We start from the raw sequence: 26198 nt of genomic DNA, 5'->3' as shown, positions 1-26198 counted from the left end.
GTGTTTGAAACTGTGTTCTTTCAGGAGCAGGGGTGGGAAACAGTATTATACCAAAATAAAAGATTTTCTACAAAATCTAACTTTTGGGGGTTGAATTATTTTGTAAATTAATGTTTCGAGCAAATTAGATGTGTTTGAGCAAATGTAGTGATCTTAGAATTACTCGTATGTGCATTAGTAAACTTTATATATAAGTTTACTGATGCTTTGGTCGAACCGTTCTCATAAAAGTTGTTCATGTCAGCATAATGTGTGTGTGTGTGTGTTTGTGTGTGTGTGTGTGTGTGTGTGTATGTGTGTGTGTGTAAAGATCCACATCCGATAAAGCATTTCCTTATCCATACACATCTGAAGAGGTCCATTCAGAGCTGTGAAAACTGTTTGACACAATCATGTTCTTTGTATTTCTACAGATCGTTGAGTCTGCAGCTGTCTGTTGAAAAGAAGCAGATGAGTGCTGAATGCTGTTATAAACAGGGAGCGTTATTTTTAGGGAATGACTCAAAGCACACCACTTTCTCTGTTTCAGTGTAGCGTCTGATTAAATGGACTGGATGATGACACGCTGTGAGAGAAAAGTTCAGCACAATTTCAAGTTAAAACATTAAGGGTGACCAAACGTGCCATTTTCAGGACACGTCCTGGCCAGGATTTCTATATTGTCTAAAATATCCAGGTTTTGGCTTTGGTTTCCTGTTTTCATACTAAATTAATGTAATGATCGTTTGATCAACAACATGCAGACATTGTACATAATCGATAAATCATGGTGCATGAGAAGGTGGGAGAACGGTCAAAGTGATGCAGATATGTGATCATATTAGTGTGTGACTAAACACAGCACTGAGCAGACCGATCAAAGTACTTTGTCATACAACAATTGGTCTGAGCAGCGCAAACAAAGCCAAAACGTGGATATTTTAGGAAATATAGAAATCCTGGCCAGGACGTGTCCTGGGAAAATGGCATGTTTGGTCACCTTAAAAACATTAGCAACATTAGCATAAAAACATAATAAAACATTAGCATGAAATCAAAATGGCCTATTTCCAGTACTTTCTTAACATTTTACTGTCACAATTCAGTGCATGGTATGCTATTCAGAAGAAGAAGAAGAAACAACATGAAATAAGCTTCTCACTGCTTCAAAAGAAGTTCAGTTTTTTGGCTGACATCAAAAAGCCATATTTCTAACCTCAAACACCTGCCCCCCTTTTTTTACTATTGAATATCCTGTGACATTGGTTACATGCTCATGAAGTAGGACGCTTTCAAACACACTTACAGTCAAACAAACATCAGAATACATATAAAACACAAAGGACTCTTACCTAAGCCATGTTAATGTATCCACATCATGTCAAAGTAACAGAAAATATGGCTTTTATAATGAATATAAAATTCATATTATATAAAACCAATGTTTCATACCTTTGATGCTCTTAATGCTAAATAAAACTTGTCCAAACTAAACTGTAACTCACACTTAACCGTAACACAAAAAATAAAACATCTGAATTCAGATCTTAGAACCTGTCAATCTTTTGCACTTTATCCATTCGTTGTACCCATTTAGTAGTTGTTAGTTACTCTTGTCTGTCCTTTTGTTAATGAACCCCATTTTATTACACTTGTGTCTTCCTTGTGTTGATAATTCAGTAAGAGGCTCTACAAGTTAACAGTACATTTAGTGTGAAGATATCTGAAAATCACTGATGCAGCATTCAAACACAACGAACAACAAAAGATATTGCCTAAAAGTACTTTTATTGGTGTATTAAAGCCATTTCAACAATGATAATAGAAAAAAAAGAGATCTTACATCATAGAAAGTGTCTCTATTGAAAGATCACTGATACAGAAACACTAAGGCCAAGATGTGTTGTACAAGTGGCAGATGACTTCACTTCAAGAAGACCTGATCTCCTTATAATGGACGACAACATCGTATTTTCTCAGAACATTTCAGTTGTCTCGATATTATACAAATAATGCTGAATGCTTCATTTCGAGATGCAGTGGTTTGGACAACTTGTGTGTTTGGCCAACAAAAAATCTTAATAAGACATGATAATGTCATAGAGGAAAATCCTCATCATCACAAATGATCCTAAAAACAGTATTTAAGGCCTGCTATGATTAAAAAAAAAAAAAAACAGCTTATGGCATTCACAGAGAGGTCAATGGCACCAAATCATTGCCTGATTTAAGGGCTCCAAATTCTTTGTTAATAGTAAGCACATCTTTGAAGTTCCTTATATGCCTTTTTAATTTTTCGCTCCAAAAACACACTACACAATGTGCACAAGGGTAAAAACACATGAACATAGTTAAATATATTTGCTTATAAAAAAAAATAAAAACATGATTATATTGAATAAATTAACAGGTTTTAAGGCAGCCAGTTGTTCAAGGGATGGTTTTCTGCTCTCCCTGTCATTTCAACTGGAGCAGAATGGATTATATAATGGACTGGAGTTTGCCAATGAAGGGGCCCATAAAGAAAATGGGGCGGGAGCAATAGGAGTTTCTGACTTCAGATCAGTATTATACTTCCATATATATATATATGAATGGTAAGCATAATTTGGACGCAAGGGATCAAACAAAACAAAACAGAAATCCTTATTTTCCCAAAGTTCTTATTCCAAACCAAACTTGACAAGCAAGGTTTTTAACTCTGCAGCATTGTTCTGGAATCCAGTCATATTGTACCAGGTTTGGTGTGAGAGTACTAATCATTAATTAAATGAGTAAAAAAAAAAAAAAAAGACCCCAAACATTGGCGCAAAACTCCATGAGCGTCAAACACAGAGAAAATTAGACATTAGAAAGACCTGCTTGAGCGCACGACCAGCTAAACACAATTTACCTGCTCCACGGATAAATTACACTGGCAAGAAGGTCAATGAGGCAAGAGTGTAATTAGTTTAATTATCTGTTACCATGTCTGTGAGGTCATCACCATTGGTCATCAGTGGGCGGGCGCTCAAGAAGTCTTCCTAACTTTCCTGTTCTCTCGTGTCATCATCCGAAACAGCCATCCATTCAGTTTAACAGCAACAGACTCTCTTCCCAAGATCAGCCTCACATTGTATGCCATAACACATTTCAGTGCTGGTCACAGTTATCTTGATCTGGTCCCCTCAAAATAATCACAATCACAGTAAAACAAGATAGAAATATGTAAAAAAGAACTAAAACTAATTTAAAAAAATGTTCATAAAAGAATGAATAAATACGAGGACCAGCCTCTCCAATATGAAGAATGCACACGAACACGCTCACGAATACGCATTACGAAGCCCCTAAGATCTCTAAACGACATAAACGTGTATAATGAGAATGAAAGCAAAGGGCCTCACTTATGATACATATATGACTGACATGGTATGTCAGGATATTATAAAACCAAACCAATTTCTGTGCAAGTTCTTCATAAATATCAATGCGACGAATTGTCCAAGACTGTGTTTATGAATGATAATGCAGAAATTCAGTCTGCTTTGACGAATGTCACATCATATTTCTTGAACGACATTCACGTGTTCTACATTTCTACACATTTCTTGAATATAAATTGTTAAATGTAGTTTTATGAACGAGGTCCAAAGCGTGTTTGGTCTAATAGAGTTGCACAGTCTGTTTGTCCAAATTCAGTTCCAGAGAAAACAACACTCTAAATAAGATCAAATATTGGCTCTAGTAAATCTTTCTATCTGAACAGAGTTTTCTAACCCCTCACACGGCGGTGAAGGTGAGCTGACTACACACTGCTCAGGATGCAAAGCATGTGGATTTGACTGTGACGGGCAATGCATGGAAACACTTCTCTACACAACGTAAGCAGGAACTAATGAAGAAAAAAAACACTTCTGTTAGCACAAACAACAGAGGGTTTGTTCGACAGACAATCCAGTGTTTTAAACAACCAGCAGACCCAAATAAATATGACAAATCATAAAACTAACAAGTGAGCTGTTCCTAATCTAGTTCTAATGACACTTTTCCAGTGTTGGAGTAAAAATGCATGACCTTTCACTCCGAGGCACATTTTGCTGGCATTGCAGTGGTTTGTATACGGGCCAAAATAACTTGTTTGGTGGCTTTTAATCCACATCTACTAGGTCTGATGTGCTGGTGTACTCCCAAGAGTTGCGAAAATTAACTTTTAGCAGATAAACCAATCCATAATTACAGTAAAAAATAAAATATCTCTTCAAGGAAAATGGCCCATAAATATAGATGACTAATCTTGCACTTCTGGGCCATTTACATGTTTTATTTGAAAGAATGTCCCCCACTCAATACTGCTTGCCTCTGACTAGAAATGACAAGCTAAAAGTTACTAGCCATTTAAAAAAGGTAAAAGCCTTTTGATATGCCCCAATGTCTTGTTTCATGGGAAAATACATAGACACAGGAAAGGACGCTGTGCTTTTCAAACCATTTAATTTCTAATGTGGAGAAATCTGCTGCGGTAGATGAGCACGTTTGTATTGTACAGCTAAAACGATTGAGGGTATTGATTTCCATGTGTCATGAGCAAATACTCATAGCCGTGATGTTAGTAGCATCTACTGTAAGTATCAGTGCATGCTTATTTATTGTACATTAAATAAAGATTTGAATCTGCATTTATTAGTTTATAATCTAATGCACAGAACCAGCTGTGGTTGTTTCTGGCAGAGAAAAGGGCATTTCCCTCGACTCTTACAATGGCTATTCTGAAGTCGTTTAGCATAGTTTAAAAAACTTGTTCAAGAGCTTTCCTCATTCATGCTGTAAACATGTGACTCCTCCCACCAGGTGAAGTCTGATTAGATGACACAGCACATGCTGGATCTGACCCGTCCGACGAGAGTAAACCAGCAGTTGGGGGGTTTGGATCTCAGAATGAATCCATTCACATGATAGACAGAGGGGGGCGGGGGGAGTGGTATAATTAGCTTAAAAAGAAGAAGTAGAAAAAATGATATATAAAAATGAAAGAAATGAAAAAAAAGGAGCACTGAGCATTAAAGCCTTGTGAAACCCCCTCCCCTTCTAATAAAGATGGTGTTGTATAATGTGGCGAGGGTCTGTCTTGTGTCAGTAATCGGCGACAGGCGCCAGGTCTCGACTGAGCGTCACTGACACATTAGTGTACAGACTCCTCCGGGACACTAGAGGGGAGTAATTCAAGTTATTCAGGCCGTCCAGGCTCTGTCTCTCCTTGGATCTATGCAGCAACTTGTATCTGAAAAACAAAAGGAGAAAACCTGTCTTTCAGCTCATTAATGAAACACAAGCAGAACTAAATATAATGCAATTGTAATAAAGTTTAAATGTAAATCGTTTTTATTGAGGTAGTTGTTAAGTTTAGCTATGGGGTGGATTAAGGGATCTAGTATATGCTCATACAGAATATCACATTAATATGTGCTTTATGCATTCTCATAAACAGACAATATGCTAGTAATATGCATGCTAATAAGCAACTAGTTAACAGTGAGTATTGGCCCCTAAAATAAAGTGTTAACAAACATTTATGTAAATATGATTTTACAAACAGTTTTTTTTTGTTTTTTTTGTGCTTGTATGTTTGCTGATCCGATCTTGTGTAAACTGTTGTTTTCAAGTCAATTAAACTATTAATGCAAGAATGGTTTTAATTTTAACTTGCTCTTATTTTACGTTCATTTAGTTCAATAATTTGAAAAGAATGGATCTAGCGATGATAAACAAAGAAATCTGTTGAGCTTGTGTTTCATGAAGGCGTAATCTTACGAAAGATTGGGCTTACCATGAAATTAAATTCAATGCAACAATTTACATAATAATGGTTTCAGTAGGAAGCGTTGCATTCTAGTACCCAGCATTTCATACAACATCAGTAAAGTGTGCACTTGGAGGATGACTACATGCTCTGGAAGTCGTCTAAAATATGGCAAAATAAATATTTGTTAATGGCTGTTCTCATCTTACCGGCCCAGAAACTGGACTTCCCCGCGGTGGTGGTGTGGAATAGACATGTAACGACCGATGTCTCCATGAGGCCGACTCACGTTGTAGCCAGCAAACTGAACCCTGGAAAACAACATACAAGTGTCTGTCAACTATGTTCCAAGTCACTGCAAGAAGTGAAGGACTATTTATAATTGTAACAATTTATGTTAGTATGCTTCAGTATAAAAAATATTATTTTTATATGACAAATACTTAGTGAAATTATACTTATAATTTGGCCTATATACTGACCAACCTGTCCTCCAACCAATTCGCCCGTATAGGTCGTTTGTCCAAATCCCTGAAATACGACCCATCAGAGCTTATACTACAATTGCGCACCTATCGGCAACAGGACGGTTTCATATTAATGTTTTGTACTCTTTTATTTGCGCTGTAATTTGGGTTTTGTGTAGCTCAGTTTGTGGAGTTTTGTTGTAAATGACGATATGTAATCATGCGATCATGGGTTCAGTCCCAGAGAATACACGTGCTCATAAAATCTAAATGCTCTAAAAATCATAATTTTGTCTGATTTCTGTGAAGGGTAGGTTTAAGGGTGGGGTTTGGTGTGGTCATTTGAACGAATAAACCACCTAGTAAAATATGTACGAATTACTGTGTGATCGGTGTAAAAAGTCCACACATTGCTTTTAAATAAATGCGCATTTTGATTGGTAATGACGCTATACATTATACGTCATTTCATGACGACAGACGCAACACAATACTGTCATTATTTTTGCGTCTGCTAGAGGGCGAAAACTTTAAAACTTAGGTTGTGATAAGGTGCTTGCACAAACAACCTATATGGTTGTTTTTTGTTGGAAGAGAGGCTCATAATTACAAGTAATCAGAAAAAATATATATTTTTCTATACTTTTGATGAAAGTATGATTTGATATTCTTACTATCATAACTTACTAATCTTGTAGTTGTTTCCTCTTTTGACAGAGTAACCTATGTGTCACACACACTGTCATACTCCAGCATATGTTTTACATACTGTCTCAGAAACCTGTTCAAGCTTATAGTATTATGTCAGATTTTGGCTGGAATAATTTAATAGTATGTTGGTGAAACTGAATCGTTTTTCTTTTTTTGTACAGCCAGATCATCATTTAGCTGATTTAATCTTCCATGGTGTGAATAAACTATAAGTATGATGTTGGGATGATACAAATAAACTAAGGATTGATATAATAATGAATAAATTATTTTAGGATACTTACTACATGAAACTGAGAACTTTATTTAATAAAATTAACTTAAAATCGACATCATTTTAAGAGTAATGGTAGCACTCATGAAGCGACCCCCTCCATGTAAAATCAAATTAGGCTTTTACTTTTGTCTTTCAAAAGTACTGTTAATTATTTTGGGTGTAATCCAACTTAATTAAAGGGAAATTACTGAGCGCACCTTAAACGTCCGTTGGCAGTCATTTCTTTTATAGCACGTATTATACACTTAGTGGGACCCAGATAGTCCCGTCCTGTCCAGGAAGTGTTACTATCATCTTTTACAGTATAATGGCTGCTTGAACGCTTTTGTGGGAGTGACTCTTTTGAAAAGACATGAGTTCATTGCTGTTAACAGCGCTAAAGGATTTCATCTTCGTACCTCTTCCAAAGGTCGTCGTCTTCCCCTCCCCAGCCCCAGAATGCATTGGGAAAGCCGTTTATCTTCCTGAACTGCTCCACGGTGAGTCCACTCACACCACCAAAGAACTCCTCATAGGGAAGCCTGCATGTTCAGAGAGATACCAGTCTTTATTCTCCACCAAACATCATACATACATAGAAAACAGTGTGTTTTGAAAACCTACATGTAAGAGTACTTGTTGAGTTTGACCGCAAAGTGTCTCGGCATCTCACCACAACCATAGTAGTTGCGGTCATTTTCCAGAATGTGGTCAACATCGTGAAATATTACACAATCCCAGTTCAAGTCCTTCATGGCCTCTTTGAAACCGACGTTAAACAGCATGGCACGATTGAACGGTTCATTTCCTGCCTGTGGACACACACAAACATTTCACTTGCCTTCCTTTACCTGTACTCTTACCCCTACTTAAAGGCACAATATGTAAGATGTTTTTATTAAAATATCCAAAAACCACTAGAAAAGTGGTATATAGTTTGCTGACTTGAGTACGTACATTATCCCAAATGTTTAGAAGGACGTTTAAATTCAGAGAAATAAGCCATTTTAATCTAGTGACATGGACCAGTGTCCACGGTGTCATTGTGTAACATCTGCTAATGACATCATAACCCCTCGATTTCCTGGAAACACCAAAGACGCTTTAATATGCTGTGTGTTTTAATAGACCGATGATGACCGCACACAACTCCCATGATTCCACACTCAGTCAGCGTCATCAAACAAGGTCTTTGTTTCTTTGTTTTGTTTTGAATATGCGCCCTCTAGCAGTGAAAAATGACATATTGTGCCTTTATCAAAAATAGGACTTATAGTGTTTCTTGTGATAATGGCAGCTTGCAGCACACATTCATAGAAGTGTAGCTTCATTAATTGTAATGCGTAGTGCAATCGTTTGGCTGTGTAGTTTGACAAATGGTGTGACAGTCCAAATATTACGGGTCAGAATATAAGGTTATGCAGTATGACAACTTTCCTTTTCCTCACCTGTTCAATGATGTAGAAAGCGAACTGCAGTCTCTGCCTCTGGAGCGCTGGGATCAGATGCCGGAAAAGTATGGGAAGGTGCTCATGACGCTTTCGGAAAGGAACCAAGATGGCCACCTGAAACACATGAAATAGCAAAAGGAGGAAATGTCAGTTCTCAAAGTCTCAAAGATGTCCAAAGTTCAGCATTTTACTACATTTCTATTACTGCTACAGACATTCATCTTTTTTTTTTCAATTGTTTCCTAAGTCTGATTCAATGACTTAACGGTTTCATCACTTTTTCACTGTCCCATATGTGCTTTAAATTGCCAAAAAGAGATTTTGTGTGATGTGTAGCAATATGTGTATTACTATATCGAAGAATATACTATTTAATATGAATACTGGGTCCCAGTGTATACAGCTACACAAAGATAAGCAAATAACATTAGTTTGAAAAATAACAGACTATACAGTACGGGAAGCATCAACTCATGTTGCAACAGAGCCTTTTCTGCCCCTCAGACCACAACCACACACACACACACACACACACACACAGAAACAGGGTTTTTTGTTTTCAGTGTGACAGCAGCAGTAAGTTAGTGAGGCACCTTCCATCGTGGGAGACAGTCGTGCGGTTTCCAGTGGCCTCCACGTGACAGACTTGGATCTTCCTGCTTGAGAAGTTTCTCAACCTCGTCTAGAGCGATCTCACTCACGTTCACCTTCAGCTGGCCCTCTGACACACAGCAAGCACATTCATTGTGATTACAGCTAGCGACACCAGAAACAAAGCTCTACAAGCTCTATTCAAAACCACTTGCAAACACTTCAAGTGCATGTTAATAACCTCTTCAGGGTGACATGGGATGGAGGTTTTTCTGGTTCTGTTAATGGTTCTTCAACAAATGAAAAGTGCAACCAGAGGACTGACCCTTATGAGCTTTAACAACTCACTTACTGACAGAATTGATCATATAGTGCTTCTGTGCTGAAAGAAACAGTAGGGTCCTGCACTTACTCATGGAGGGCAGTTTCTCCGGGCAGACCTGATCAGGCATGTATGTGAAGCCCTCCGGGAGGTAAGGAGTGCTGGGGACATCTGTCTCACTCAAGTTAAACTCATATGTGTAGTCTAGAAAATAAGAGAAGTAATCAAACATTCATACAGTAATACAAGACAGACACTCAGCAGTCTGTCCATTTTTTTTTATTGTATGTATATATATATATATATATATATATATATATATATATATATATATATATATATATATATATATATATATATATATATATATATATATATATATATATACTCTATATGTATCCTTAATCCCACTCTAGACTTTGAAGAGGTACAAATGTTTGGGGATTTGTCAAAGTTATTAAAAGCTGAACACTGGCTTAAATTCTAACCTTGTTTTGTGAATGAAAAACGTTATTTGTTTTTAAGTGTCTTCCTACAAAACTGTGTTATTTTGGTGGGTCTCAGAAGGATATGATGCCTTCGTTTCCTGAGGATATGTCACTGCTGCTGACGGGATGTTCTATAGGAAGCGAGATAAGTGGACTCTGCTCTTCATAACAATGATGAGGATGTATGAGGAGTGTTTGGTACCTGTGCCGTTGATGTTGTAAGCACTGCGCACCATCTGCTCAAGGACCTGAGCTCCCATGTTCCTCACATTCTCCCGGATCTGGATTCCACGGGCCTGAGCCATGAACAGGTACTCATTCACTGAGAGAGAAAAGAGAAAGCTATTATCCTCAGAATAACTGACACAACGTATATGCATTATGACCATCAGTCTGCAGCTGGTGTGAGACTGTAACAATTGTGCAGTTCGCTAAACGACCATTAGCATGGTTTCTCAGAAGAAGAAAAAATGAGAAGCATATTTCACAACAAAATGAAGCATCTTTCCAGTTCTTTCTAATGTAGACCACAAAACGAGATGTTAAAGCTGCAGTAGGTAACTTTTGTTAAAATGTATACTTTACAATATGAGAGAGATAATCTGTGTAAAAATCAAGCTCCTCTGGCTCCTCCTGTTGCCATTTGCAGAAATTCATCGCTCCTGGTAAGAATCAACCAATCAGAGCTGCGGTCTGAACTTTTTTGGTCTTCAAAATGTACGAAATGTATATAATAAGCGAGTACACCATGAATCCATTTTCCAAACCGTGTTTTGGGCTTGTCCTGAATCACTAGGGTGCACCTGTTATAAGTGTTTATATTCAGACTATTTTAGATTGCTTCGGGGATACCGCGGCGGAGTAACCCAGTACCTTTGTGATTCTTCATAGACATAAACAGAGAGAAGTAGTTCCGGCTACGATGTTCTTCCGCAAGACGCAAGCAGTTCTGTTTATTAACCGCTAGAGCGTCAAAAGTTCCCTACCGCAGCTTTAAGAAGGATATCCATGCTGAACTTTTGTATATAATGAAAGTGAATGGTGACTAGATACTGTAAAAGAAAAAAAAAAATCTGAGTTTGACACTGTCAGTTCATAAGCCCTGGCTTAACTTTCTTAAATTTATTAGGTTATAATAGTATTGAGTATTATAGTATTGAGCCAACAGCAGTCACAATACTGTACAATATATAATCATGATGGACACACATTGCCATATTTGTACACGTGCTGCAAAATGCAACAACTGCAGAGCTGAACAAATCTGTTAGCATAGTGATCTTGGTTGGGTGAGAATCCCACACACACTGTGTTCAGTAGATTTCACACTCTTTAACATGCTGTAAAACAACCTCATTTTCAGGCATTAATGTTTAATTTTTACATCAACAAGATAAAATGGGTGCCAGCAAACAGATCAGGACTGTGTCCTTCATGAGTGTGTGTGTGTGTGTCCTGCACAGTCACAAGGCCGTGCTGATAAAGCAGAAAACAATGGCTCTTTATGTGCTGATAGGACTGTCCCTCAGATAACCCACAGATCGTTATGTGTTTGTGTGTGTGTGTGTGTGTGTGTGTGTGTGTGTGTTTGTGTGTTGTGTGCATCCTTAGAACTGATTTAGAATTATGCAATTCCTCATTTAAAAGTTACATCCATTTACTGTACATGACCACAAACCTTATTTCATAGAGAAACACTGGGATAATCAGTGGTACATCAAACAAATAACCCAGATGCCTTTTTCATAATAGCTGGTGACTTCAACCATGCAAACTTAAAGACAGTTTTGCCAAAGTTCTACCAACATGTGAACCTTGCAACAAGGGGAAAAAACACACTGGACTTTGTTTACTCAATAGAAAAGAACGCGTACAAGGCTGTGCCCTCCTGTACCCTACAAGGCTAGGGTACTCGGATCACATCTCATGACTTTTTGGGGAAGGTAATGGTTAGAAAGTTGGATTTATAATTCAAAAAGGTTGTAAGTTTGAGTCTCGGGCTGGCAGGAGTTGTAGTTGGGTGAGTGAATGTACAGCGATATCTCCTCCTTCAATACCACGACTGAGGTGCCCTTGAGCAAGACACTGAACCCCGGGTGCCACAGCATAAATGATGCTCACTGCACCGGGTGTGTGTTAAATACTGTGTGTGTTAAATGCAGATTACAAATTCCGAGTATAGGTCACCATACTTGGCTGTATCTCACCTCACTTTCACATCTCTGCTATGTTAATTCCAGTATACAGACCACTTTTGAAACTCACCAAACCAGTTCAAAACCTTATCAGGATTTGGCCAGATGATGCTACCTCAACACTACAGGACTGCTTTCAGTGAACAGACTGGAACATGTTTAAAATGGCTTTCCTGTGGCATCAAAAATGCAAAACGGCCATATGCTCAAAAAAATCAACAATCACTTGACGGACAGCAGAGACACATGCAGCCTGTGGCAAGCCATTCAGACCATCACTGACTACAAGCCCCCACCACAGCCAGTGATGACGACACATCCCCCCGGATGCACTCAACCACTTTTATTCACGGTTTGACTAAAGAATGTTTTTGAGATGACTGCCTGGCTCAGCGAGGTGTTGAAGACAGCACAATCTCTCAGTACACTACTGCACTGCCAAGTTCAGCTCCAACCACATCATCAAGTTTGCGGATGACACAACGGTCATAGGTCTCATCAGCAACAGCGATGAAACGCTTTACAGAGAGGAAGTGGCACAGCTGGCTGAATGGTGTCACACCAACAACCTGTCCCTCAATAGCCACGTTTCCACTGTCGGGCTAAACGTGTTTGTGCTAGTGCGTGCCAGGTCCAGTCGCGTTTCCACTGTCTCTTCCCGGGGCTTGATCGCGCCTCATCGGGGCTTCCTCGGGGCCAACGGCCAAGGTTGAGGAGGGGTTATGAACAAAGGAAGAGTTTCTCCGTGTCTGGAGAGCGTCCGCACTGCGGATCATTTCCAGTGACTTATTTCTTAGTTTTCTGATAACTTCTCTTTGTTGGTGAAATGATGAGGTTGGTGATGTTGTTCCTGAGAGGCGTGTAAAGGGTGTGTTTTAGTGACGCACAGCGGAGCTTCAGGCCTGACTGTGGAAACCCTGTGCTATTCTGGCCTCGGTGCTACTGGCCCGAGGTTATTAGCCTCACTCGGCCCGTTTTAAGCTGTGGCTTGCACTGGCCCGACAGTGGAAAAGCGGCTAATGTGGAGAAGACAAAGGAGGTTGTGATGGACTTCAGGAGAAACTCCGCTGACCACCCCCCACTGACCATCGACAGCTCGACTGTGGAGAGAGTCAGCAGCACTAAACTACTGGGGGTGTACATCACAGAGGATCTCACCTGGACCACCAACACCATTTCACTCTCCAAGAAGGCACAACAGCGCCAACACTTTCTCCCCCTGCTGAGAAGAGCATCTCTCCCTCGCTCCTCATCCTACAGAGGAACCATAGAGAGCGTGCTGACCAGCTGCATCACTGTCTGGAACAGGAACTGTGCAGCACACCGCAGGACCCCAGCGGACAATGCTTTCGCTTCAAACGTTAATGATGAATCAAATAAGTAGTGTATATAATTACATATATTGGGTGTTTCAGAAAATATTATAAGCACTCATGTTTTTTTCAGTTTATACATTGATTTATACACTCACCTAAATAATTCTTAGGAACACCATACTAATACTGTGTTTGACCCCCTTTCGTCTTCAGAACTGCCTTAATTCTGCGTGGCATTGATTCAACAAGGTGTTGAAAGCATTCTTTAGAAATGTTGGCCCATATTGATAGGATAGCATCTTTGTTGATCAGGTTGATCAAAGATCATGTTTTTCCCTTTTCACCCCATTCTTTGTACACTCAGACCGGCCCGTCTGGCACCAACAACCATGCCATGCTCAAAATAGCTTAAATCACCTTTCTTTCCCATTCTGACATTCAGTTTGGAGTCAGGAGATTGTCTTGACCAGGAACACACCCATAAATGCATTGAAGCAACTGCCTTGTGATTGGTTGATGAGATAATTGCATTAAAGAGAAATTGAACAGGTGTTCCTAATAATCCTTTAGGTGAGTGTAGATTTACAGTATATGTATTAACTTATTATACTCATGTAAAATGTAAATATATATATATATATATATATATATATATATATATATATATATATATATATATATATATATATATATCATAAGAAATATCATAAGATATATTATATGTCATAAAGATATATGTTATTGATCAATACACACACACACACACACACATATATTGAACAATGTAATAAAAGAAGCTGGAGTCATTTAAAAATAAATCAAATTTGTGACTTTCTTTCTAGAAGGTAACTGTGTTTCTTAGTGCCTTCTTCTCAAAGCACAACAGCTAAGCTTTTAGCTTAACATATCATAACCTACAGTAGTGAGCTTCAGTAAGCTTTTCATTAAGACCAGTTTATAGCACTAAAGCAACAATAAGCATCTCCATAAATCTTTATGATTCTGATTGCCTCATCTCACATCTCATTACTCCGATTCTTGTCCTAACATTTGTGTAATGCAATATAATTACAGATGTTTGACTTATATCAGCACAAATTGCACTACTTTACGATGGTAGATTTGACCGCTCCCGTTGATTTAACCTCATCTGATTGATTTAACCAACAATCTGATGTGCTGTCAGCAGCAGTATGCTAGCACAATTTAAAATAACTGGTTTCTATTTTAATTAATTGCTAAATTTGATACTGTGATGGCAAAGCTGAATTTTCTCCATTATTACTCCAATCTTTAGTGAACCGATTCCTCATTTAAAAATAACTGATGCATCTGAATCTGACCCAACACTTTTAAGCAGTCGTGTAAGAAAAATGTAAAACAGAGACATATGCTAGCAATGACTTGATCTGAAGTGTGCACCAGATCACATGTAGTCTTGGCTTACTCATAAGACATTAGTGTAGCCCACCCGTGCACTACACACACACACACACACACACACACACACACAGAGAGACACACACACACACACATACACTCACTCCAGTTACTCAATAACAACACTCACATGACCAGTGAGATTGATTAGTGGTGCTGAGGCAAGTATCACCATTACTATTGTTCATATTTGGGGGAAGTGATTGTTTTAGTGTTGTATTCACAGGCAGCCATCAAACAACATTATATTAACATATCAGCTCTTCACACATAGATGCAGTGTGAGCTCGAGGCATTCTGGCTCACATACTTACACTGCGCAGTGTTTGCTGCTGTGTCTTCAAGGTACTGTGGTTTATCATATCACAATAACCAACAAGCGTGTGTTCATAACCATGTTAGTAGTTTCTATTTGGCTCATTTCAATTCTATAAATCAATCCTAACTCTCTCTCACACACACTGCATGCTTGTTTAAGGTGGTTTTATACATTCCAATTATTCCTGTGTGTTTGCTTTTAGGGTAGAGCTGTGTGTGCATGTGTGTGTGTGTGTGTGTGCGTGTGTGTGTGTGTGCTTGAGTTATTCTCTTTTCAGGTTTTTAATAAACAGTACTGGTGATGGGTGTTTGCGCGCAGTAGATCAATCACAACAGACTGGCTCATCGGACCAATCAGAGCAGAGTAGCCTCATGCAACAGAGAGGTTTGGAAAGATTATTCATCTAACAAATAGTTTGAGAGTCGTTGAGAAATAAGCTAAAATGAAATGCATATTATAAGAAAATGAAAAGTGCTTTTTGACCTTGCATGCATGTAAACCTGTTGCTGGGGACTCACAAAACCAAATGATTAACCTTTTGAAAAGCTTAATAGGAGCACTTTAATTCATTCATTACATTGAATGAAACCTGGATCTTTTACATGCACACTGCTTATTTCTTTGTTAAACATTATTTTATTTGAACTAAACATAACCAATTTTGTATATGATTTATGTCAAAATTGTCAGTTAGATGTTTTTTTTTTTTTTTGGACTGAAACTGAAAAAAAGTTTAAATAAATTTTTGTAGTTAGCTTAGCAACATGCTAACACTGAAGTTCCTTATTTGCATCTCTTCCTCTTCTCTTCTCTTTTCTTCCTTTTTTTTCACATTCACAATTCAAAATGTCACCCAGTCTAAACTACTGAGGACATCATACAATCAATTGGTGAGTAAAACCAGATTTCTGCTGCATGTGACACTGTCTGCCATGATGACAATATTAACAATACCAACGATATCAATATCCCCACTGCTGTAACAACGTCACAAGGTCTCAACTGCTTGGCAAGATACTGTTTAATTAGACTTGCGCCCCTCCACGTTACCATCTGTGATGCAAATAACTCACCTAGTGTTGAGCAGACACATCAACATGTCAAAGCAAGAAAAAGCAAAGCAGACGCTATTACTGCATTGTGTTCAAAACCAAACATCAGTGAGCAAAAAAAAACTACATTTTTTATCCTAAATCCCAGGATATTTGATCAAGGGTTAAAAAACAAGATTATACAAACACCTATTTAACATTTTTATGAATTAGTGTCTGATTTCATTGGTACATCCACCCCTGTGGGTTAAGTTTAAAGGTGCACATTCATTTTTAGGTTTAGTTCATGTGAATTAAATCTTACTGGTTGAATGTTACACAATAAAACAGGTTATTACTTTTCCTTGTAATTTTCCTGTCCTGGCAGCGTAGACTTCACCGAGTTTATAGCTATACTGCAGGATGTAATCTTCTCTGTTTATTTAAGCTGAGTAAGCCATTGCAGTAGCTGGTCAAAGCAGCGTCGCCCAGCCCTCTCTTTATTTTAAGAAATGTTTATTTGAAAATGTTACTAAAAGGATCATATGACATTGCTAAAAAGAACATTATTTGGTGTAATGCAATGTGTTTATGCCTGGGCTATTCAATTAGTTTCATTTGAGAGCCGGATTACTGAATCGAAAATGACCATAATTTGCACAATGGAAGAATTATCATCTTGTCGTATACAACCATTCAAAAACTCAGAATTGATGTGACGACCTCACCTGATATTCATAAACCTTCATAACTGGTGAATGTTTTTTCTTTTGCCTTGTGAACTGGCCGAGCCTTTCTTTACATGTATTTGTTTGCTGACTGTTGCATCCAATCGTGAAATACAGCATTTTTTTTTTATTGTTTAATCGCTGTGAAAAAAAAAAGAAAAGATTTTGGGTTCGGGTTCTAAATGTAACTGTGCCACTCGGGTCGGGTCAGAAGATCTCAGGTACAGGCTGGGTTCGGGCTTCAGTTTAAAGCCTGTGCAGACCTTTAATCAAGCCTTTCTGAAACATGTTGCAACAGTGGCAGTCAAATAAGAGTAATGTTGCATGACGCTGCGGGTAACATCCACACATCTGCACTGAGAGTCATAAACTACACCTTGTCTGTTGTGAAGTTTCCTACACTGCAGGTTTGTTATGTAATTTAACAGGAAAACCTCTTGATTTCAACATACAATGAAATATTCATATGAGTTTGTACAATCTCATTTGTACATTTCCGTATGATATGGTTGGCATTTCTGTTTAAAGCCAGGCACACACTGTGCATTTTAAATCAGATTTTGTTGTACAACAATTTTTGAGTTGGACCAAATTTCAGGTCTGTCTGGCCACAGACAATTGCTCTCTCATTTTCCTTCCTGACTGATTTGTCTCTAGTTTTTGTTTTGCTAGGGTCCTTCTCACTAATTATACAATGCAACCCGATCAGCTCCTCCAGGATGGTACATCCATATGTGCTGCCACAAGGAGGTTTGTTTTGTCTCCCAACAGAGTCTCAAGAGCATGGAGGAGATACCGAGAGACAGGAGAGAGGCAAAAACCCAGCAGCCGGACAAGTATCGGCTCCTTTGCCCTACAAATGAGCTCCAGCAGGCTACTGGTATGCATGTTTCTGACCAAACTGTCAGACTCCATCAGGGCCCGATGTCCTGTAGTGGGACATGTGTCCACTGCCAAGCACTGTGCGGCTCAATCTGCATTTGCCAGAGAACACCAGAATTGGCAAGTCTGCCACTGACGCCCCGTTCTCCATGAGCAGGGTCACACTGGGCACATGTGACAGATGTGAAAGAGTCTGGAGACGCCATGGGCAACATTGAGCTGCCTTCAACATCACCCAGAATGACCATTTTATCATTGGGTCAGTGATGGTCTGGGGAGGAATATCCTTGAAGTGTCCACATTTTAGCCAACAGTACCCTTACGGCTGTTAGGTACAGGGAGGAAATCCTCAGAGCCATTGTGAGATCGTATGCCAGTGCAGTAGACCCAGGGCAATGCCTGGTCTCACGTGGCCAGCGTGTGTAGGCATTTTCTGGATGATGAAGGCACATGGCTAGTAAAGAAAAAGGCTAAGAGGATTAGATGTAGTAGTGACTGGGAAGGTGGCTGCTGATGTTTGAACAAAGATCATTGTTATTGTTGAATCTGGTGTCACATGACTGTCCTTGGACATGAGACGGTAGCTCTAGCTCTAGCGAATGCTTTCAGTGTATATGCAATGTGTGGTTAATAACACCCTAAGTCTGACAACTGTGAGTATTTCACAAAAGTGGCACAGAATGTCACAGTCTAATTGATAATACAAAGGTTTAGTCTTTCCAGATGCATCTGTTGTATTTCTGCAGAACAAATGACACTGCAAGATTTGTAAAAAAAAAAAGAAAAAATTATTATTCATAATAACATTATGAATTTCCATCTACTAGGGAGTGTGTAATGTTTAATACAGTTAAAATTTCTCAGGATAATTAGAGTTCACCCCAAATAACTACTTGTTGAATTATTTTATATCCATGGACAGTTTCTTTTTCCTCTTTCTAACATGTGTACCAAACTATTACCTGTCACTAGATTAGATGGTAGATGCATTTTCCCTTCTTTTTTCATGATCCTCCTTGTTGGGTTTCTATGTGCCCTGATCTTTCGTAAACAAATGGCCATGCAAATATGACACCAGCCAGAGATCAGCTGGAATGCTCTGCCTCTAAGCAACTACTTTCCATTGTGTCGAGCTGGTCGTAGACTTCATTGACTCATACAATGACAAAACTATGCAGACGCGAGGTTGATATGATCCTGCATTGTGTCCTCTTTTATAAACATTCTCTCATGCCAAGGTGTGAACCAATACTTCAGCATATGCTATTTCTGCATGACTCTAGGTTAAAGGGTGTTTTGTAGCTTTGCATCAGGTACATGTGCCTCCATAAGGGTTCACTTGAGTAGGTGTTTAGGAATTGTTGTGCTAAACCTGCACATAAATGCGCAATGCATGTGGTGACTAATGTGGTTACAAAGTTTAAAGAGAAAAATAGCAGAAGTCATACATACATTACTGCAAAGGTGTTAACCATTCTTTCAGGCATACACAACTCTCCCACACAGAATATGCACTAAAGAATAGTAACAAATTATTTGATTAACAATTAACCAACCTAACCTAAGTACATTAATTTATACCAACAAAACAAACAGGTATGGACTAAATCAGGTTAAAACTGCACTTTTAAGGGGAACAATTTCAGCACATAAGGTATGACTTAAGGTTGGAGCTGAACTCTGCAGTGGGTCTTCAGGGGCAGGGTTGAAGACCATTAACCATTTCTGAAACCACTCAGAAAACACTGACAAATCCTGGGAAACTTCTCAAGCCAACTCAAAATCAGCGGTGGTGAGTTTTGCATTGGCAAGTGCCATTCTAGTTTTTAAGGTCACCGTATATTCTGTCAGCTGCTAAACTTAAAGAAGAATCTGTTATGGTGTGGACCAGATGATTGATTTTTCCAGCAATGTGTTCCTAGATCAAGAACATTTCTGTCAAATAACCCCAACCTTTAACCATCCCTAACATCAAAGGGAAAAACAGACAAATAAGCCCCAACCCCTGTCCAAAGCCTTACCGTAATTCTAACCCAACAATCTGTGGTTTGAATGTCTTCCCAGGACCAACAAAGATGCTTGGCATAATCTCATATAGGAGTCATTAGATCTAATCCCATATCCATGGATCATAGACACTGCAATTTCAACAATGATTTCATTAACATCAGGATTGTGTCAGATGTATTCCTTGGTTTCTTCAGTCCCCAGATCTGACCTTTTTTGAACCTCGACTGCACATTCAGGATTTGAATGAAGGCAGTCCTGCAGAAAGACAGTTCCTCTTCCTCTATTGTCTTTTTTCTGGGGTTCGGTGGCTTTCTAAGAGGACTAACGGAGGCACCTGGGTTTCCTTGGGGTCTGCATCTATAAATAGGATCTGTGTTCTAATGAGCTCCAGCAGGATTTCTCTAGGTTTAATTCAATAAACTGCAGCAATCAGACACATCTGTGGCCCACAATCCTTCCCCCCGTGTGAGAAATGAGCAGTAAGTGGTTCACTGTAGGTTTCTGTGACCTACGAACCTAATTCCCTTGACAAACATTAAATACCCCTCAGGGGTAATAGAGCTGCTGCTGTCTCCATGGTTCCACTCCATTTCTCAAGATCATCTACTGTAATTCCTGGTACACTGAATTCTGGACATTGTCCTTTTCAAACCCTAAGGTAAAACCCTAAACCTAGTCGATATCACACTGATATATTTGCATGCAATAAAATGCAATAAAATTCACCCTATATTTTTCTAAATGTATGTTATAGATCTTATTGTGAGTGATGTATGTGAACAATGTAATCTTTAATCGGTAACAACTTAGAATAGGGGAACACTTACTCACTATTAACTATGGCTTTTCCCTCATTAAATTCCTAATTTGTGGCTTATTAATAATTAGTAAGGTAGTTGTTAGGTTTAGGTATTGGGTAGGATTTGAGATGTAGAATTAGGTCATGTAGAATAAGGCATTAATATGTGCTTAATAAGAAGTCCTGGTGCCAGAACATAATGTACTTGCTACATCATTAGAAGAATGGCATCTACGCTAATATTAGTCTGTTTCTCTCTTATTCTGAGGTCACCGTAGCCACCAGATCCAGTCTGTATCCAGATCAGAGGGTCACTGCAGTCACCCGGATCCAGTACGTATCCAGACCAGATGGTGGATCAGCACCTAGAAAGGACCTCTACCTCCCTGAAAGACAGCGGAGACCAGGACAACTAGAGCCCAGATACAGATCCCCTGTAAAGACCTTGTCTCAGAGGAGCACCAGGACAAGACCACAGGACCACAGGTCTGGTCAGAGGAGAACTGACCCCCAACTGAGCCTGGTTTCTCCCAAGGTTTTTTTCTCCATTCTGTCACCGATGGAGTTTCGGTTCCTTGCCGCTGTCGCCTCTGGCTTGCTTAGTTGGGGTCACTTCATCTACAGCGATATCATTGACTTGATTGCAAATAAATGCACAGACACTATTTAAACTGAACAGAGATGACATCACTGAATTCAATGATGAACTGCCTTTAACTATCATTTTGCATTATTGACACAGTTTTCCTAATGAATGTTGTTCAGTGCTTTGACGCAATACTTTTTGTTTAAAGTGCTATATAAATAAAGGTGACTTGACTTGACTTGATGCACATCAGAACTGGTTCAAACTTTACGCAAACCTTTTTTTTAAATAAACAAATATAAACGCATTATAAATAACATAACACCAACTTCTCGTTGAACCTTCCTAGTAGCGTATATTTGCATTCATCCAGGGGCGCGGGAAGATGTTTTAGGTGGTGGGGGGTTGGTGTTCACGCGATAGAGCCTATTTAGTATTTACACTGCGCATAGCTAAATTGTAATTATACTAAAATAGCAGAATATTCTTCTAATTACTTATTGCAAATAGTGGCAGTCATCTGCACCTCAGAATTGTAATACATAATGCAATATGTTATATACAATAACAGTATGCAATAATAACTTATTGAGTGTACATTTTTATTTTAATTAAAATTATTAAATGAATGCCAGCTTATTGGGACAAAAGCCCTCCCTACACCTACCCTAACCCTACCCGATGGATATTTTCAACTTTTTGATTATTTCCTTCATTTTTTTTATCAAAAATAAATGCTTTTCTGATGTGATTTGAAATTTGAAAAGGTAGAAGTTTGTCAAAAGGCAGATTTGAACCCCGGTCAATCGCGTCAAAATGATTATGATACAATATTGACCACTTACACCACTGAATGTGACAACTGATAACAGTCTTTTGTAATCTTGACCAGTGCAATCACACATTGGTGGGTGGAGCTGGTGTACATTGCTTGCACTTGGTGTAAACTAGACACTCAGTGTTGCGCCGTACGTTTCTAATTTAATTACGTTTTTAAGGTCTCTTCTGCCAGTCTTTGGATGTCTCGGGGTCCATTAATAAGTACTAATAAATGACTAATACTCTAGCAATACGCATGCTTATAAGCAACTATTAAGAGAGCCTAAAATGAAGTGTTACCATCTAAAGGTCATAACTGGATCCTCCTGTGAAATAACAGACTTTTTCTCTAGTGCCATATGCAGGCCTTCTCTAATCATTCAGTCCTTTCCAGCTCACATTCATCTGCCTCCACATTTGATTGCATGCCCATATAGGCCTATCTCAAGAATCAGTCTGCAAGAACATAAAACCAAATCCTGAGTGGTTTTTTATGTCTGTCACAATACAGAATGTCTATTCACAGCCTCTGTCTGCCAATAATATCATTTGAACTGTCGTCATTTGGGGACATTTCTCAGCAAATCTTAAAATACTTTTTTATTTTTTTAGGGGACTTGACATTTCCTGTTTCCCTGTGTTTGATCAAAGATGTCTTCCAGAAGAGAGCATTCCCGTTTCACTCCCTTCTCATGTCAATCACCTCCATCTGGGAAAAACACAACTTCTGCATAACTTTTCATTCATTATTAACACACTAGAATTACTGGTGCTTGTTCGTCTTTTAAACACAGCTACTATGAAAGGAAACCCCCATGGTAGAAGGAAGCGAAAATGGTTTTTAAAGCATCTTCATTAATAATTAAGCAAATGTACATAGCAATAAGCTGAAAAAATGCAGACAAAGGCTACAGAGGAGAAATAGGTCGCCTCTAAATAGAAGGCATCATATTAGCAAGCTGGCACACAGAAACAAAATAACCTTGACCACACACACATGGTTCCTCTGTAAAGATGCACTTGATCTTGATCTGTTGTGACATAACCACACCTTTGCAAAGCATCTTAATGTATCCGAGTAGCCTATTTATTGTTGCATCTTCTCGCTCACCATTTTTATTTTTAATTTTTTGGACCTTATAATATACTTTACACCTCCATATTTGTACAGGGTAGATTAGCCTAAGTCATAAGTCTTTAAAAAAATGCAGTTTATGTTTCATGTCTAATTTAGGGCTAATAAATTATCACTAGATGTTTGCTGATGCATTATTTAGGAATGAAATAAAGCTAATGGAGAGTTCTTCGCGAATCAACATTTAGTCTACAAATCCTATCATAAACTGTATTCAAATTCACGATTTAATAGTTCTTAACGTCAGCATATCCTGATAAAATATTGATTACCGAGGCCGGTTCCTCCGCTGTCGGGAAGGCGCGTCCTCGGGGCGGGACTGCGCGGTGTGTCCCGGAAAGAACGAGGATATATGAGCTCAGTTCATAATGCGACTGGAACACGCTCTGTAAACTAGGTTAGAACTTAAATAATAATAATAATAATAATAATAATAATAATAATAAAATAAAAAATCAAAGCGCAGTTCAGTCAGAGAGGTTTGTTAGGCTGTTTGCCCGGAAATGTGAAGTGTTCGCTAGAAAAGCAGGTTTTCTTCAAACATGCTGAGCACAGTATACACGACATGGATTTGATGGCAACTTCAACAGAATGTGTCTCCAAACACAAACAACCGACCGCTCGTGCATTATATAACAATTAAAAGCGAAGACCCGCCTGAATAACCAGACTACAGATGTCACCCACATTCGCATTCAGAAGCGATGTCTCAGTGGCTTACCTATGCCAGGAGCTGAATAGATGAAGTACAGTGCAGACGTGGAGAGCGAGAAGAGAAATAAAAGCCCGAGAAATGACCTTCTCCGCAATCTCATATGTGTCGGCATTATACAGAGAGACGCAGATATCCTTCAGTAGTCGGCAGATATTAGTCCGGTTAATAACGCGGATGAGACTCGGGACGCAAACGCGTTGATTCAGGTCCAATCCCGAAATGTATCCAATCTAGAAGGTCCACTCGTCCTAGTAGAGTCTCATCATCTTCATCCCGTGTATGTATTGGTCAGAGACAGCGCGCACACACACACACACACACACACACCCTCCTGCGCGCTGGTAATGAATGGAAGCGCATGGCACTGTGCGTTACGCACATATACTTGTGTCAGGCCAATATTTAGGGGAGGGAGTGTGTGAAAATTACTGTACATGACTTACTGTACTACTTGATTACGTAACGCTGCATTCATGGTCCTGTATGGAAGGACATTTCTGACGATTTTCAAAATGAATTGAAAAAAACTGTAATTTAAGTTGCGTTTTCCTTATGTGGAGGCAGAAATAGTGACATAATCCAAACGCAATTGCAAACCTTGCATGAGGCTACCTTTTGTGACTGCCACATTTCAAATGGAAAACCAAAGTCCATTTGCAACTGTCCAGTTTTCCCATGTCTTAGCAGTTATGAGCCTGTCACATTTTAATAAATTACTGCTTTTCCACATGCGTCGCGCATAACCTGCCAAACTCAAATGCATTATGCATAGCCTACACCTGTCAAGATTTGGGGAGACCTCAGAGGAGTGGGGCGGCTCAGGCAGCACAGGGTAGACTATTAGAAGGTTTTTTTTTTATTAATCAAATATAATACTTTTTTTAAAAACACTTTTGGAGGGGCAGAAATAGCTGATAGATGCATATGAACGAACAGTGCAACTTCTCATCCACCTTATTTTTCTGGAAGAGCGAGCGAAGCCATTTGTAAATTTAAATTGTCTGGCTTCTGGTCTCATCCACTTCCACTTATTTTTAGCAGTATAAAACAGATTGTTTTGCTGCTTGTTATTGCAATCTGGTGTTTCTTAGCATATTATTTAACATTTAAACACAATGGTTTGTAGTGCAAACAGTTTTACCGTTTACTGGATTTTGTTATTCTTCTCGTTCTTTCCCCACAATGTCTAGTGAACCGGAAGTCTTGCACATTCACAGAAAAGGGATTACTTCCACTTTGAAAAATAAGGTGAATATTCTTGACACAATAAATCATCCCAAAAGCAGCAGCTATCCCCTAACAGCATGAGCCAGAACGGCACACGCCTTAGGTCAATATTGTAACATTGCACCTGTGCTCTTATTTGACTTTGTGTCACCTCACCTTATATTTTATTCCTCTCTTCTAATACATAATGAAGCATGCAAGCACCTAAACATTGCCTACAGAATACAAAAATGGACTTTGCTTTTTTATTAGAATTTTTTTTAAGCAAAAACGCAAACGGTGATGCAAGATTCGCAATTATCTTTAGATTATGTCACTATTTATGCATTCATGTATGGAAATGTAATTGAAAATACAATTTGCAATTCATTTCGAAAATAGTCCTTCCATAGTTTTTTTCCGGTGAGGCTGTGAAACAGACAAGACAGGTACAGTATAAATGCAGGTACTGATCGCCGAGGGGAAATTGAATGGCCCCATTAATGCATTTGCATATTATTTAGAGTAGGAGTCCAGCTCAAGACCTTACAATTCAACTGAGAAAATTAGTCCTTCAGTCCTGATGAAAATTGTCACAGCCAATAGAATAGAATAGAGCTTAAAAAAGAAAGAAAGAAAAAAACTTAAATTATGAAACTGAATATAATAGAACAATGTATTGTTTTACCAGTGAATGTGGAGCTAATTCAAACTATATGTGGACTTAGTGGACAGCCTGTGTTTTTTCACCGGGATGTCATTCCAAATTGATACATCACAGAACTGTGTGCATTGTGGACACGCCCACTTTATACGACCTACAACTCCCAGCAACCATCACTATAATGTGACGTCAGCACGTCTTTTTTTTTTTTTAAACTGCCATTTTCTTTCCTACAACCACAATGAATATATTTTGTGAATACTTTAAAATGAAATAAACATATATGGTAACATCAAAACACGATATCTA

The 26198-nt window shown here is 38.7% G+C and overlaps 1 protein-coding gene across 1 annotated transcript; it reads right to left on the bottom strand.

The window, feature by feature from the left end:
* Nucleotides 1-1748: 1748 nt before the first annotated feature.
* On the bottom strand, nt 1749-24418 carry LOC113068671 (beta-1,4-galactosyltransferase 5-like). Its single transcript, XM_026241483.1, has 9 exons — nt 24026-24418; nt 10247-10366; nt 9647-9760; nt 9237-9364; nt 8641-8757; nt 7817-8004; nt 7612-7734; nt 5968-6069; nt 1749-5239 (listed from the first exon to the last, which is right to left on the bottom strand). Exons 1-9 carry the CDS (start codon nt 24129-24131, stop codon nt 5092-5094), a joined length of 1146 nt encoding a protein of 381 aa, XP_026097268.1. The 5' UTR covers nt 24132-24418; the 3' UTR covers nt 1749-5091.
* Nucleotides 24419-26198: the final 1780 nt, after the last annotated feature.

Source organism: Carassius auratus, linkage group LG48F (genome assembly GCF_003368295.1).
Source record: "Carassius auratus strain Wakin linkage group LG48F, ASM336829v1, whole genome shotgun sequence".
NCBI classification, from domain to species: Eukaryota; Metazoa; Chordata; class Actinopteri; order Cypriniformes; family Cyprinidae; genus Carassius; species Carassius auratus.
Note: the sequence above shows the minus strand (reverse complement) of the source record. Positions and strands in the feature narration are given on the sequence as shown.

What these genes read in the sequence shown, in the direction of transcription:
- LOC113068671 (XM_026241483.1), bottom strand. Translation starts at nt 24,131, where the DNA reads ATGCCGACACATATGAGATTGCGGAGAAGGTCATTTCTCGGGCTTTTA. An exon ending in GACGACGACCTTTGGAAGAG is followed by an intron (nt 6,070 to 7,611) that starts GTACGAAGATGA and finishes GTTGTTTTCCAG; the next exon opens with GGTTCAGTTTGCTGGCTACA. An exon ending in GAAGTCCAGTTTCTGGGCCG is followed by an intron (nt 5,240 to 5,967) that starts GTAAGATGAGAA and finishes TTTGTTTTTCAG; the next exon opens with ATACAAGTTGCTGCATAGAT.